This window comes from Echiichthys vipera, assembly GCF_963691815.1.
Source record: "Echiichthys vipera genome assembly, chromosome: 11".
Classification (NCBI taxonomy): Eukaryota; Metazoa; Chordata; class Actinopteri; order Perciformes; family Trachinidae; genus Echiichthys; species Echiichthys vipera.
In genome coordinates this window covers 17,052,453-17,067,998 of record NC_139836.1, presented here as the reverse complement: position 1 = coordinate 17,067,998, position 15,546 = coordinate 17,052,453, and the positions used below count along the sequence as shown (strand labels likewise).

The 15,546-nt window shown below is 40.6% G+C and overlaps 1 protein-coding gene across 6 annotated transcripts in view; it reads right to left on the bottom strand.

The window, feature by feature from the left end:
* Positions 1-979: 979 nt before the first annotated feature.
* The window catches only part of LOC310953398 (A-type potassium channel modulatory protein KCNIP2-like), a gene marked incomplete at both ends in the record, with an annotated part of 92,363 nt that continues 77,796 nt past the window's right edge, over positions 980-15,546 (bottom strand). For 2 of the 6 annotated variants that reach the window (XM_083922424.1, XM_083922423.1), the window contains 8 exons: positions 980-1,027; positions 1,478-1,540; positions 1,696-1,800; positions 2,658-2,765; positions 2,977-3,047; positions 3,455-3,524; positions 3,713-3,833; positions 4,749-4,851. In XM_083922424.1, coding sequence (XP_083778550.1) covers positions 980-1,027; positions 1,478-1,540; positions 1,696-1,800; positions 2,658-2,765; positions 2,977-3,047; positions 3,455-3,524; positions 3,713-3,833; positions 4,749-4,851 — 689 coding nt within the window. Of the gene's footprint in view, positions 1,028-1,477; positions 1,541-1,695; positions 1,801-2,657; positions 2,766-2,976; positions 3,048-3,454; positions 3,525-3,712; positions 3,838-4,748; positions 4,852-9,623; positions 9,748-15,546 lie in introns of those variants that run through there. The other 4 variants (XM_083922427.1, XM_083922426.1, XM_083922422.1 and 1 more) reach the window with 3 other exon arrangements.

Genomic DNA, 15,546 nt, shown 5'->3' with positions numbered 1-15,546 from the left:
TCAGAATTATTCATTATTCTACCAGAATCCCATGAATGGAGGTGGGTGTTGTCCCGTTAAGAGTCTTACATCGGTAAGCTGGATGACATCTCTTTCTGTTACACATGCACACACACATATACACCAAGGGTGAGGCACCTGTGAATGACTAGGAACAGCAGACAGACAAGCAGACTTTGGAGTATCTCTGTAAATACATAATTGGATATTAGTGACATCATCATGCGATATTGTAATCAGTTCCCTCGTGGAAAAACAACACGTTTGAACCTCCACCTGTAAAACGGGAACGCTTAGCTCCTCAGGAAGTGTTTTTCTCTCTCTTGTCCACAAGATGGCGGTAGATTCATTTCAATTTTTTTTGGCCAGTGCATGAGCAGTCTAGTGGCTCCAGGGAGGTGTTGTCCACATGCACCGATGCAGGATCAGATTCACAAATCCAAATCTTAGCCATCACAGAGAAAACGGGGGGGGGAGTGATCTTAGATCAAGCTTTGGAGGAAAAGTCCTCCTTCTGAGTTCAGCCATTATAGGCAGCGGTAGTTCCTCCATCAGTAGTAATAAACAGAAGTTCAAACAAAACAGGTGGGGGTCTTGCGTGTACAAGTGACTGTAAGCACGCTGCTTGCCTCCTTTCTGTGTGCCTCTGGGGTAAAACTAAGGTTCTGCATGATGAGGAAGGGAGTCGTGGAAACTCCATTGTTGCTTGGAGAAATGTCACTGGAGGTCCAGAAAGAGCGAGAGGGTCCTCTCGGTACCTTTGGGACTCTCAGCTCTCAACCAACACACAAGCACAAGCTTGCAAGTCAGAAGACGGCCACACAAACACACTCACACACACACAGATTCACTTACTCTTTCTCGTTTTTCAATCCAGATCCCTCCTGCACACCCACACACACACACACACACACACACACACACACACACACACACACACACCCCTCCCCGGTGCCAGTGTACTTTCTGGTCCAGATTCTTAGATGACGTTGTCAAACAGCTGCATGGACTGCATGATGTTCTCATCCTAGACAGAGACAAGGGGTTTAGATACAGAGGCAGGGTCATTTCTCCTTATGTGATTCACACTGGGGAAAGTGAGGATTAAAGGTAATTAAACATTTATAAAATCCACCTACCAGCACCTGCTATATATCTTTTGCTGTATCTGTACACAAACAGAAATGCCAAAAGACTAACTGGTTTTACGACGAGTTACGTGCTGTAAATATTTCTTAGCCAGATGCAGTTACTTCCTGGAGTTGTTGGAAATTCTTCCAGGAGGAAGGATGAAAGGATTCCCTCTTTCAGTCTTTGAGCTAAGCTAAGCTAAGCTAATCAGCTACTGGCTCCTTGCTGCACAGACATGAAAGTGTTGTCGATCTTCTCATCTAACTCTCAGCAAGAATGAAAAAAGGCATATCTAAATGTCAAACTCTTCCTATAGGACTTAAAAAATCCACTTCTCATGCCCCACCTTTTTGCAAGACTCGATAAACTCATCTATGGTGACCACCCCGTCTTGATTTTGATCCATTTTCTGAAAGAAAAATTTAGCAGCCAAAAATTTACTGACTGAAAAACGATTTTATGTTCAATAATTATCAATATTTTCTAATTTCTATCAGTTATATGGATGTCATTTAATCAATCATACACCAAGGGATCAATAGAAAGTAAAGACTGTTGTTTGACCTGGAAGAAGCTCTCCACATGTTCTCTTGGAATGTCGTCCTGCATAGTGGGGTATGTGTACTTCCCCATCATGTCATAGATGGACCTCATGATGTCCAACATCTCCTGGAAAATGAAGGAAAAAGGGGGGAAACTGTTAGAGCATAAAATTTTCCATTTGAAGCCAGGTTGATTAAAAAATGAGCAACCGGTATTGGTTAAATGTGACATCTGTGACTATTTTCTAGTCACCAACAAAAATAACTTGGTTATATAATATAGTCATATACACCACAGTTAGGCCTGGCCAATGTGGCAAAAAATCTCCTGATATTTGCAATGAATTAATAATAATGTATTTGATCTTGATAGCAATATATAGCATGATATAGCATGTGAACAAATGAAAGGTACTGAGTATTTCCTCATTTTTATTGAGGATTTTATCCAAAGGAACATACAAATTTCAAGTGGAATTATAGACATACTGTATATACCGGTATTGCACAGGCTATGTTTACAGAAATGCAAACAAATACTCTGATGTTAAAACCACAATGTTCATATGATATTCCCTCAAAAGAATTAGTTTTTCTGAGAAATCTTGAGAGGATTAGTATGTACAGCATATAGTATATAATATATACTCCAGTAGAATTAATATGGGCTGGTTATTATCAATTTAGAAGACGTTATCATATATAACGATATCTCAATGTATGAGTTCATCATGATACGATTGAAAATATTGATTGAAATAACAGCTTGTGTATGCAGTGATCAGTATCCTGGCAGATAATTTCCACACCTGATTTACACCAAAATGGAGATGTCTAAATAGTTAAAGAGTGCCTCCACATCCCCCCAAATACTGCCATCTAGTCATTAGTATTTGTGTGTGTGTGTGTGTGTGTGTGTGTGTGTGTGTGTGTGTGTGTGTGTGTGTGTGTGTGTGTGTGTGTGTGTGTGTGTGTGTGTGTTACCTCTTTTGTGATGCAGCCATCTTTGTTCAGGTCATAGAGATTGAACGCCCAGTTTAGCCGGTCATTAATAGTCCCTCTCAGGATGATAGACAGACCAAATACAAAGTCCTGAGATAGAAGGGGAACAATTTATTGAATTGTTTTGGCATCATTTAAATATTAACACAGTAAGTCATATCTTCATCAGAGCATTCATCTCTGTGGGCAGGTATTTAGAGGGAACACATATTTGTGTGGAACACTCTTTCTGGCATATTTCACAGAAGCACATATTTGCTCTTATCTCTAAAAAGGAAGCCGTTATAAGAATAGAGCTCACCTCGAAACTAACCGAGCCGTTCTTGTTAGTGTCGAAGGCTTCAAACAGGAAATGTGCATACATACTTGAATCTGCAAAGGTAGAGACTTACAGTAACCCGTGTGCCCTCCAAACATGAAGCAAAGTCTTTGAACAGCTTGGATTAGCGGGCATCTAAATATAGCCAAGTGACAAGAATAATTTCAAATACAACTGGAGGCAAGCGGTTAACATTTCATCAACCTAAATATCATGAAATGAAATATCGCCTTGCCTCTTCACAGTACACAGACTATGGGTCAGCAGAGCATATTTTAATGAGTTCATTATGTTAATTTCATTGTGTTGATAAAAAGCTCCACGTGTACCTCTACAGAATCGGATAAATGCTTTTATTTAGACTTTTAACCTTTAGTTTAGGAAATTAATGAAAATAGAAGGAATGGTGAAAATGAAAATATTATAGACACAGTTGGAGCGGTAGGAGTTGACAACTCACCTCCCTGCGGAAAGAACTGGGAGTAAATGGTCTTAAAGTTCTCCTCATTCACCACACCGCTTGGACACTCCTGGGATACAAATGTGAATTGAGAGAACTCATTAGTTCCCACCTAGCACAACATATAAAAGGACTACACAGCAACTTCAGATCTCACCGGACTTATGCTACTCTTAACTCCCAAAATAATGTAATTAGAACTGGATTTCTTAGCTACTACTTTTGCAATCTGCCTTATCACTTTCTTGCCAAACCTACATTTTTGAAGCCCCTGTAGAGGACTTGTAGCTCCTTCTTGGTGAACTTAGTCTGCTCCTCCAGCTTGTCCATGCTTTCGGGGCGATGACACACAGTGGATAACTCAAAGTCATCTTCCACGCTGTCTGTGTGAGGGAGAGACCAGTGTTAGATAGCATTTAACAACACTGCGTCCACACCAATTTCCAGGGCAACAATGACATGGCCCACATATCTTAATGTAATTATAATAATAATAATAATAATAATAATAATAATAATAATAATAATAATACATTGTATTTATATAGCGCCTTTCAAGAAACTCAAAGTCCCTTAAATCCTATAGTATAACTCATTGTTGTCTTTGTTTACAATAATGCAAATCATTTGTTCATTATTTCACTGAACCAAAACAAAAGTGAATGCAATTGTCTACACATAATTGTGAGGTTAATTTAGGTCAAGCAATTGCCACATATCTTTGTTCCAGCATAAGCTACAGTGCTTCATATCACAAAGCAAAACATGGCCCGTAAAGTATCTCTAAAATTACTGAATTTCTTGTCCGAAAAGTAAAGTTTAAGCACAGTGTAAAGCCTTATACTGAGGACATGAGAGAAGAGATTTAACATGAATGAAAATAGTAACACACAATGACACATCCGCTAAAAGATATTTCTCATTCCATCTGTAACTGCACACACACACACATACACACAAACACACACACACACACACACACACACACACACACACACACACACACACACACACACACACACACACACACACACACACACACACACACACACACACACACACACACACACACACGGTCTTTTGCCCAAGAAAACAAAACACGCTTCAAATAAACAGAATACGAAACAGGTCTGACCCATTAGCAGCAAGTGTTTGAGAGTTTTGTGGGGTTGAGTGTGTTCCTGTATGACTGTCAACTGGCTGCATCCACACAAGCATCTGTATGAATCGCCTTAAATTTACTAAAGAATTCCGGACACGTGGAAGTAGAGGTGTAAAGAGAGTGAAGATGCACTTGCTTTGACTGATTGAGGGGGCAGCCGTGGGTTTGCAGCATGGCAGCAGCTTGAGGAATCGCTGCTTTATGGTTTTTTTGCTTTGGCTGGTGGAAGGATTACCTGTAATCACCGACCATAGCACACAAGGTTAGATACACTTAAGTCTGAAAATTCTCTGTTTTCACACACACATGCATACATGCCTGTAAAAAAACACACCATGCAACAACAGACTGATTCATGCCGTTTTAGTCAAATTAGTAATTGCCGGCTGACCTGGCTTAGCGATGGCAGACCACGAGTACCACGTCAAAATGTAGATATTACCGCACAAAAACAGCACAGCGTGACCCCTAAAAACACACAGTTTCCCGAATCAGATTGACTCTCATACCCCAAAGCCACATTCAGCTAACTGTATGACAAACCAGCAGAGAATATCAATTCAAAACGCTAAGTCAAACATCAACAGTTTTAATTCCCAATCGGCTTAAGGACTTAATTTCACTTCACAGTAGAATATAATTTGCCAGACAGAATGTACCGCAAAACTGCCTCAACCAGAGCACATCGCGTCCACGACCCACCAGTTCACCTCAAAGCAAGCACACTTCATGATGCCTACTTTGGTGTGTTTCACACAGAACGACAATGAAAAACAGATAGAGGAAGTAAAACACGTTCGCACATATGAATGTACTTACTCTTGCCTCTTAGTTTCCATGGTAACAGTCCCCTCACCCCTTTAAGCGGGACCCCAGTGGTCTGAGAGATGAGGGCCATGCTGGGGTGAAAAAGAATAGAACCACAGTACCTCCACTGACTATCTAGCCTCACTGATGTGTCACCCTGTTGTCTCTCTGCTCCATGGAGCTTCAGGGACTCTGGCTTTTCATGAACCGTGGCTCCTGCATCATTTAGAGCCAGAACAGGCCAAGCACATAGTCTACCGGATACCAAATTAATACATCCAGCACAGGCCCAGCTCTCTGCCCCAGGGTCTCTCACTCTGTGTACATATTTCTTTTCCATATGGATCCAACAGCTGCCTACTATACTTGGACCATCAGTCAAAGGTACAAACATGGATCATGGAGTAAATCTTTAATATAGAGTAAATATTTAAGTATCCTGGATGACAAAGTAATGGGTATATCTAAAGTTTCAAAAGTATCTTGCATTGCATTGAAGAATTCAGTTGAGATTGGATCTGTAATGCTAGTTATTGTTCTGAGATATGTTTTTAAAGTACCATTCACACCACTGATTGTTATTGTGTTACGGATGCAGCTTGGCTCTTTGCGTGGGCAGACTAAATTTAATTTCAACTGATTGTTCTGAAGGCCTGGATGGAGATAGGTAAAAAAAAAAAAGATTTCTACTTCCTCTGCTCGGCATGGAACACAGAGCTTGAAATACTTGTAAGGGCCATGAAAGCTGAATCTCCTTGAAACTGTCAATGCTTAGATATACTTGTTTAATGACTGAGACACCTTTTCTCTCTCCCTGTCTCACAGCCATCTCTCCACCTCCTCTGTTTCTTTCTCTGTAGTTTTGTCAATTGCTGGTGATGAAATGTCTTGCTTGTTGTGATGCCTTTGAGTAAATAACTCTTGCTGTCTTGGCCAAGTTTGTCTTGGAATACAGAATTTTGATTTCAGAGGGATTAACCTGATTTTTTTGCTTACAAGCGCGTCTCTTTAAGGTCCCCGTATCTATTATAAAACATGCCCCTCAACAACACATCATCTACTGTATCTGTCTATCTTAGAATCTTAGAAACCGAACAGGTGTTTTTTCCTGTTTTAAAGCATACTATCAACTTTGAATTTAGAAAGATACAGTATTTAATATGGGAGTTGTATCTAGAACTAACAGAATGCTTTGGTTGAAAACAGTTTTGTTGAAAACAAGTAGGTTACTGCAATCATTACTGTTACTATTTAAGTAACATGTGATCCTTTTTTCTTCAGCCTTTGAAATTAAAATTGTTTTTTGAGTTGTACTTACAATGAGACCAGATTCTTTTTTCTTTTTTTCAGCATTAAAGGTTCCATGTGGTAAAAGGTGAGATTTCCATGTCTTTTTTTGATTATAAAGCCGGTTATGGTGCCTTATAAATACTGTGAAAGTATGAATACCTTTAATCCAGAAAGAAATGCACACAGTCCATATTCAGAAACTGTGCCTTTAAACAACGCATCAGTACGGTTGTGATGTCACAACTATACCACATAGGTACACTGCCTCTACAGTGCCGTTCCAGTCATTCCCCGGCTTCAATGACGGTCCAGAGATGCAGAGAGCACAGATGAAAAAGACCCAGAAACACTGACCAATCTGAGTAGACTGGGCTTTTTTTGGGGAGGGGGGTTTTAAGAGACAGGCGCTAAAACGGAGTGTTTCAGAAAGAGGGAGAATATAGGTATACTATATTCAGAGAGACAATATGAGAAAGAAAAGTGTTTTTTGAACATGAAAACATGTAAACAATGTTCTATGTTGCAGTATGTAAGTATGCAGCTGAAAATGAGCATAATATTGGACCTTTAAGACATTCGCACCCAGTGCAGCCTGTAGTGATTGCGAGTTCAATAGTCTCCCCCAGTGTACACTGATAAATCATCACAACTCTTCTGGAAATAAGAAAAACAGCTCTATTTTTAGTTTGATGGCAACACATTTTTGGCAATATCCAGGAACTTTTGAAGAAGCCATGTGTTTCATGAACTCGAGAGATCTGAGGATTTTATAAGGAAGTCACAGAGAAACTATCAACCGAAGTGAAAGCAGCACACATGATACAGTAGCTATACTGCAGATCCAATTTTGAACCTTTGAGCTATGATCTTTAGGGTCTCCTGACTAGTGATGAGAGAAGTAAAACTGCAATTTATATTCTGCAAAAGCTATTTAGTATTGCACTTACATATATTTGGGGGACTTGCAAGACACAGAAAAAGCAAACTGAATGATCAGAATCAATGCAGCAGGAGCATACTGTATATATATATATAGCAATTGATTTATTAACAAAAATCATCCATAAACCATTGTTCTTACAAAGAAATAGACCCTCGGGTCCAGTGGTTGCTATGGAATGTACTATCTGATTTAACTCAGCCTGTTGCTGCCCTGTTAGTTTAACTGAGAATAGCCTAGCGTTTCATGTAGACAGCGAAAAGTTTCTAAAAATGAATAAAAGCCATATACACACTAAACTGCTTTTCTAGCTCGATCATGCTGTAACTAAGATAACGGCTGAAAATTATTTTTTCGGAAAATTAATTCTACCCTTCCTTCCTTTTCAAGAAAATGATCTGTGACCTTGATGTACCAACTAGGCATCTTGACCAGTTTCCTCACAATGACCAGCAGAGCCAAGCGGCTTAAACGGCCGTGGCCCAGCTGGAGCTGCTGCGCCAGGCTACTGTGAAGTGTGACTGCCTGTGAGTGTGAGTGTGAGTGTGAGTGACAGGGGTAGAAGCTTCGCAGCTGCCGCTGCTCGTTGGGGAAAGAAACCGCAGAGTGACAGAACGGAGTCTCCAAACACAACGCTAGTCGTTTTTAACAAAGACAAAGTCGCTGGGGATCGGTAAAGTCTCCGGATCAGTTCAGAACAACAGAATGAAAAACTTGGAAAATGCTCCGCTGGATGTTTATTTTTCAAGATCCCTAATTTGCTCATTTAGCTGTCAATCAAAAAAGGATTACACCGCAGACAGCTCATCCAGTCATCATGCAGAAGCTGAGCATCCGGGCCAGCCCCATACATTTATATAATCCTGTTATAACTAAGATATCTGCAGAATTTTTTTCTGTGGACAGATTTTGTCCGTGAACATGTACGGTTAGCTTAAGCTAAAGATAACATTTGGGCCAGCTGATTGACATTTCCAATAACAGAGAGCGTTTTTAGAAATAAGGATAACCAATCAATTTATAAATATGTTATAAAAAATAAGACTAACCCATCCCTTTATAAACATATTGAAATCCTAAACTGAAGTCCTTAAACTGTATAAAAAGATGAAAACGGAGTGATAATAAATTGTGACAAGGAATTGGTCATCATAACCGTGGTATACAGGATTTATACCACAGCTTACAACCAATCAGATTGCTTGATTCGAGCCATCCCTTTTATAACTTGTTTTTCATCCCCTAATATGGCTTCAGCATATGGCTCAAGATCCAAAAACATTGATGCACTATGTTTACCATAGTGCATCTTTATATAAGCACCTCACTGTTTTGGTAAAAGCTTAGATCTTCCAAATGTCATGCCTATTTTCCCTGATGACACCACCAGGGTTATCTTTCAGAGACATAGAAGACATAATACTGCACAACTCTTCACGACGATTAAACTAGTCTTTGGTAGAGTGCCTCTTTAACATCCTTATCATGGTAGAGTAAAGAAGTAAGAAGTAAAGTGATGCATTTCAGAGATGTCTTTTCCCAGTATGGCTGAGCCTACATTAAGATTTGAACATACATTTTTCACTAAAATGCATAGTTTTATAGATGTTTTGAATATATTTTGTGCCATAAATGCATACAAAATTTTTGATATTCTGCACTGGACACAACGTATGTACTTTAGTATTTCAATCAAAGCCAATACAGCCAATACACACACACACACACACACACACACACACACACACACACACACACACACACACACGTCGATCCCAAGGAACACTTCATAGACACACACAAACCTTTCCAGCTGTGTGTTTCCCTTCAAACACCCCCTCACCAAATTCATCATTTTGACTTCTCACTCGGCACATCTCTCTCTCTCTCTCTCTCTCTCTCTCTCTCTCTCTCTCTCTCTCTCTGTCTCTCTCTCTCTCACTCACTCTCCTGCTTACCATTTCCCTTACCTGCCGTGGAAAGGTCGATAAGCCCCAGAAAGTGCATCAGTTTGAGGGAGCTGCAGACCACTAGGAGGATGCCCACAGTCTGCAGCCCCTCTATCTCCCACTTTTCTTGGAAGAACAAATGCATCCTTTCCCTTCTGCAACAAAATTGTTCTCTTGCCCCGGGGCAACCACTTCCCCCTCCTCAGCTCCAACCAGGAACGCACCGTCTTCGTCTGTTTAGTCTCTCCTCTCAGTCTCCCTCTATATGCCTGTATTCATCCATCCTAACTACGTGCGGCTCCCCGCCCGCTTTCTTCACTGAAGGTAGATTGTTATTCTCCTCGTTTCTTCATCGAGAACGGTAAGTGCGTGGCAGCAGAACTGTCGACTTGCTGCTCCTGCCCCCCTGCTGCCTCAGTGGCTGTCAGAGGTTGTTAAAGTTGTAGGTGAAGTTGACAATTCACTGTGTCCTGGCAGGTTGGCGACAATTGTTTTTCTGACTGTCTGCCTTTCCAACCACTGACTCTGAAACTCCCTCCACTCTCTGCCTGTCCTCCCTCTCCCTTCTCTTTCTTGCCTTAACTCCGTCACTCTCTTCTTGCGGTGTCCCTCCCCATGTTTAAATTGGGTCAGTGATGGGACTGAGTGAAGGGGAAAGCAGAGGAAGGAGAGGAGAAAAGGAGGGAGTGAAAAGGATAAAGGAGTACTACGTTAAAGGGGAAAAAGAGGGGAGACTTACAAATTACAGATGAGAAGAACAAAATGAGAGATAAGATAGAAAGAATTAGGAGTGGCAAGATGGAATGCTTATCGGAGGAAATCAGAGCACCCAGGGGTTTAGCAAGGACCCGATCCAAAAACAAATGCATCAAAAAGAGGAAGCAGGGACAAAATTAGGAGAAGATGAATCAGAGAAAGACAAACAGGAGGGAGAAGGCAGATTGTGATGACTGAAAGACGAAGCATCTGACCCTGTGGACAAACTCACATATGTGGCAGCCTCCCCTGAGTGTAAAGGCAACACACGTGCACACACAAAAACATAGCCTAGAGGGCTATAACATGTTTTGCATATGCAATCCAGAGCGGTGGGGGATATTTCAGTTGGGTTGGGATATACTGATGTCACATTTGGCCCACTGATATCCTACCACTGACAAACCCTCTCTCTGAAGAACTGGAACTGAAAAGAAAATAGGATTTAAAAGAATCGAATCGTGATGATGCTTTTTTAAAAAGTGCAGCAGGAAACAATGATGGCCAAAATAACAAGACAAGGTGTAGCCTTTTGAACCCTCTGAAACATAATGTGGAAGTTGGATTTGATCAAGGAAACGATCTAAATGGGAGTCAGGGTGCACTCATGTGCTACGACTGCTGGTATCAACCCCGATCCCAACCTCATTACTGTGATCGGGTAATAGCCAGAATAGTCTTTGTCAGTTTCATAAAAAAATCAGTGTTTCCATGGTCAGGCAGGTCAAAGTGGGCCGCAGACTGCATTTATTGCGTTTATTGTAGTGAAGTACAGACATTCAGGATAAAGCGAACACTGATATCAGATTGGTATTCTGTACTGGTAACCTGAAATAAGGTATTGTAAAGTTTGGTTGGTTTTAGGCAAAAAACAACTTAGAATAAGAACAAAGAATAAGGTATAGAGCATGGTATGGGTTCAAGTACAGTATGTATTTGGTTAAGGTTAGGTTAGGCTCACGGCCATGGCTAATTGAAGTCCATGTTGACTTTCTGTAAGAAATAAGAAGAAAACAATGGCTTTGCGGTCGCAGTCCGACATTTTGTTAAGCCGTCCAACCACCCGTACTTCCTCCCTCTGCGACCCTATAAAAACATCATATAACTTCTTCCTTTTCTCAGGTGTCAAAATTACCACAGGTGCTAGTAGGAGACTTTGTCACTCAAACATAAATATATGTTGTTTGGGGGCATTTGCTGGAATGACTGATGAGTTTGTTCTCCTTGTGACGACTGCTTGGCGTCGGGAGAAAAAAATGTTAGATCTGTGCATCCCTAAGGAAGAAATGGCTCGACTTCAACAAAAGTGGAAAGTGACACAAGTTGGCTTCAAAGTGCTCCATCACTTTCATCCTCCACTCCACGTTCGGTAGCACCCCCTGATATCAAAACTAGAAGTGAGTGCTCTACAGGAAACTGAGACAGGGAATATGTAGTCCCTGGCACTTTAAAAGCTTAATTTTGCCTTTATATATAGAAAAATATATATGGTATATACATGCTTGTGTCTTTCTGTCTGTCTGTTCATCTGTCTGTCTTTCTATCTGTGTGTGTGTGCCGGGTCAATACCAGGCAGAAAACAACCGGGGAATGCAAAGGAGGGTAAAAGTAAAGCTGTGGGAAAAAGAGGTTTACGCAGAGCTTGATCTGTCGGCTGTGTGATTAATGATTCTCAGAGTCAAAATGAGACCTAGAGCTACAGTATAGCTGCTGAGCCTCGGGGAGCACACTTCTTAGAGCAGCCTTGTGAGACTGAACAACACTACACTTAATCAGAGGCAGACTTTGGTAAACAACATGACAGCAAGCATTATTTTGAGTTCATGTTCAAAGTCTGAAACTGGGCTCATGGATGCTCAGAGTGTGTACCTATCAATCACATCATTTACTGTGAGTCAACTGTGGCAGTCAAGTGCTTCAAGTACAATAAGGGCGACTTTAGGTCTTCTAATGGCGCTGTAGCATCAGACGTTATTACAAAAGGCTCTTTATGATTACATAAATTGAGATGACTAAAGATAACATCATTGAGAAAAATGGTCATTAAATGCGAATTACTTCACAACCGGTCATCTACATTGAGTTAAGCATATGACCCCATTCTTTACATGCATTTATGGGCACGGTTTATGAAACAGGCTACGTAAATTCTTAAAAACAGTGACATATTCAGGCCAGTAAACTCTCAAACACTGTCAGCAGTCGGAGAGTCAAATCAAGGATGAAAGTCTGAGAGATTAAGGCTGGTCAGGCGGATCTGTCATTATCTCTTACATAAAGCATTAGGATATCTGTCATATACCTAGACATGAAAGTAAGATCAATAAATTGCAAATAAACAAAAAAGGTTCCCCCCTTTAACTTTAACTTAGACTTGACGGTTCTGTGATTCCAGGAATATTGTAAGGCACCCATCTTTGAACTTGTTACTGTTGTTGCGGTCTTTGCTTTAATAATGGTAACATACACTTGAGCTGACTTCACTGACTAACCCGGCATGCAAAAGATGTCTAGACATCTATAGGTTAGCGTGAAGCTGTTGTGGGCTAAATCTATATTATGTATTTAGGAGCTGCTTCAAACTGAAATATGGGCATGCTTTTGAAGTAATAATTATGTAATCTACATCTCTAAACAAAAGTCTATAGCAGGGCTTCCCAAAATTAAGAATGCCGCGGCCTACACATATTTTGAATGATTAATCACCAAATCTTCTCTTGGTACAAACGTTAAACACATCCATAACCGCAAACTTGCACACACATCCAGCTCCTCACAGCTGTGACAGCTGTCACTTTAATGTTAATCACATATGAGCTCTGTAGCTGAGTAGCTGTGGCAAACTGGGCGGAAATGTTGCTCCCCTTGCTTTGAAAGTGAGTGTGTGTGTGTGTGTGTGTGTGTGTGTGTGTGTGTGTGTGTGTGTGTGTGTGTGTGTGTGTGTGTGTGTGTGTATGTGTGTGTGTGTGTGTGTGTTATAATTGGCATGCCAGTGGTGAGCGTACAAAACAGCTTCCAGAAGAGTTCCTCAGGCGTTTCTTCTTCCCCCCTTTGACCTCTACTCACTACCTCAAATTGTCTTGTAAGGGCAGTGAGGTTTCTCCGCGGTGTAAATTTAAAAAAAAAATCACAATTGAACCACAGGAGTTTTTTTTTAGACAAAGCCGTTAGGGCCGGTGTACATCAGGAAGGCACCTGTAATCTATCCCAAGGGGTGATCTGATCTTTATATAATGATAGACGTGTACTTGCCTGAATGCTAATCTGCGGTATAAATTGACAACTTTACGCACGCACACACACACACACACACACACACACACACACACACACACACACACACACACACACACACACACACACACACACACACACACACACACACACACACACACACACACACACACACACACACACACACACACACACACACACACCTAAACACATGCTTAGGTTGTAATAAAAAGGTTAATCAGACTGAGTTGATTAGTCTTTGTGAGGCATATTTTGCCTGAAGCCAGACACACAGAGTAATTGAAATACCTCCATATTTAGATGTCTACCTGGGCAATTATTCCTCTCAAATCTGATTAAAATGTCTAAGGGAGAGAGAGAGAGGGCAGTGTGTGCGTGTGTGTGTGTGTGTGTGTGTGTGTGTGTGTGTGTGTGTGTGTGTGTGTGTGTGTGTGTGTGTGTGTTAATGTGTGCAGAGACACAGAGGAGGTCATTAACAAATGGTGCTCAAAATTGGCTAGTGTGTTTCCAATTAGATAAGTGAAAGAAGAAATCTATTTGCATAGATCATTAGCTTTTAAGGATATTTTTAATACCTTGATGAGGGACAAAAACATTCATTCTACCGAGACTCCTTTCAGCATAAACTACAGTAGCTACAGAGAGCTGATAATGAACATTTTTTTTATAAATCGCACACAGTCACGTGAGACGGAGGGATCAGAGAGGTTTTCTCTTTTGAGGAAACGAGACGTGATGGATTATTTCTGTGTACATGAGAAGCATATATACTGACAATTAGAAGACACTGGTTTTCAGCTTTATAGATACAAGTTTATGCAACAGTTGATTGAGGGAAAACAGGTTTTACTATACAGTCGCTATAAACTGTAACCACAATTAAAGTTTTTTGTTACAGAAGATAATCCAGGCGTAACAATCTTGAGGGCCTTCCACTTGAAAATACATGTAGAATTTGTCCTTTAATACAATTTTGTTTTCAATTAAACCATTTTAAACATGAGGTTTTTCTTTCTTTTTCTCAGTTGTCAACACAACATATGTTTTGTTGCTGAGGCTAAAAAACCTCTGACCTTCCAAACACACATTGCAGTTATTAACTTTCACACCTGAAGGGGGCAGTGCAAGGTAAGCTATTTGGTTAGCAACCCTGTAATCAACAGTACTGTTTCCCTCTAGCTATCCCCTCTTTCTCTTTGTTATTGTCCTTCATTTAAATTCTGCTCCAGAGACCAGACAAACAGTGGGAGGGTAATGAAAGATCACAAGCTATTAACAATTTCCAACACGCTCATGCACACATTCACACAATAATGAAAGGGAAAGTGACACTCATGTTTGCTATTATGGCAATGTGTCAGATCAAAACTAAAGCAGCAGACCAAACAGCATTGCAGCTGTTATACTTTGAAGCTTCTTTGCTGGCACTCAGATGCATTTGTGCTTTTTTTTAATATGCAGGTTTTTGAGTGTTGTGAAGCAATCAATCTAAATTGGCTCTGCATTGCTTACAACAATGCCCTAAACCTATTTCCATGAAATCATAAACACTCTGCTTTGCTGTTTCCTGCCAGGAGCCAAATCAGGTAAACATCCTGAACGGGTCGATATGACTCAAAAAAACAACAACTGTGTAGCAGCTAAAAGGGTTTGAATCTCAGCTCTCTGAAGGTTTGGTTTCAGCCGTCGAAAGATTTGTTTGTAGAAAAGACCGCTACAACAAATCTTCAAGTGAAATTACTGCCACAGCAACAGAGCAAACTAACCCCTTTTCCAGCAAAACAATTGCTAGGTTGGAACAAAAGACAATTAAACATTGAACTTCAAGAGTAAAACTCAACCAGCCAGCAGCCGCCACCAGGAAAGTTATCCTAAAAGTCTAATGGGATCCATCCATGAATGAAGATCATATTGGCAGTTAAATCAATGGCAG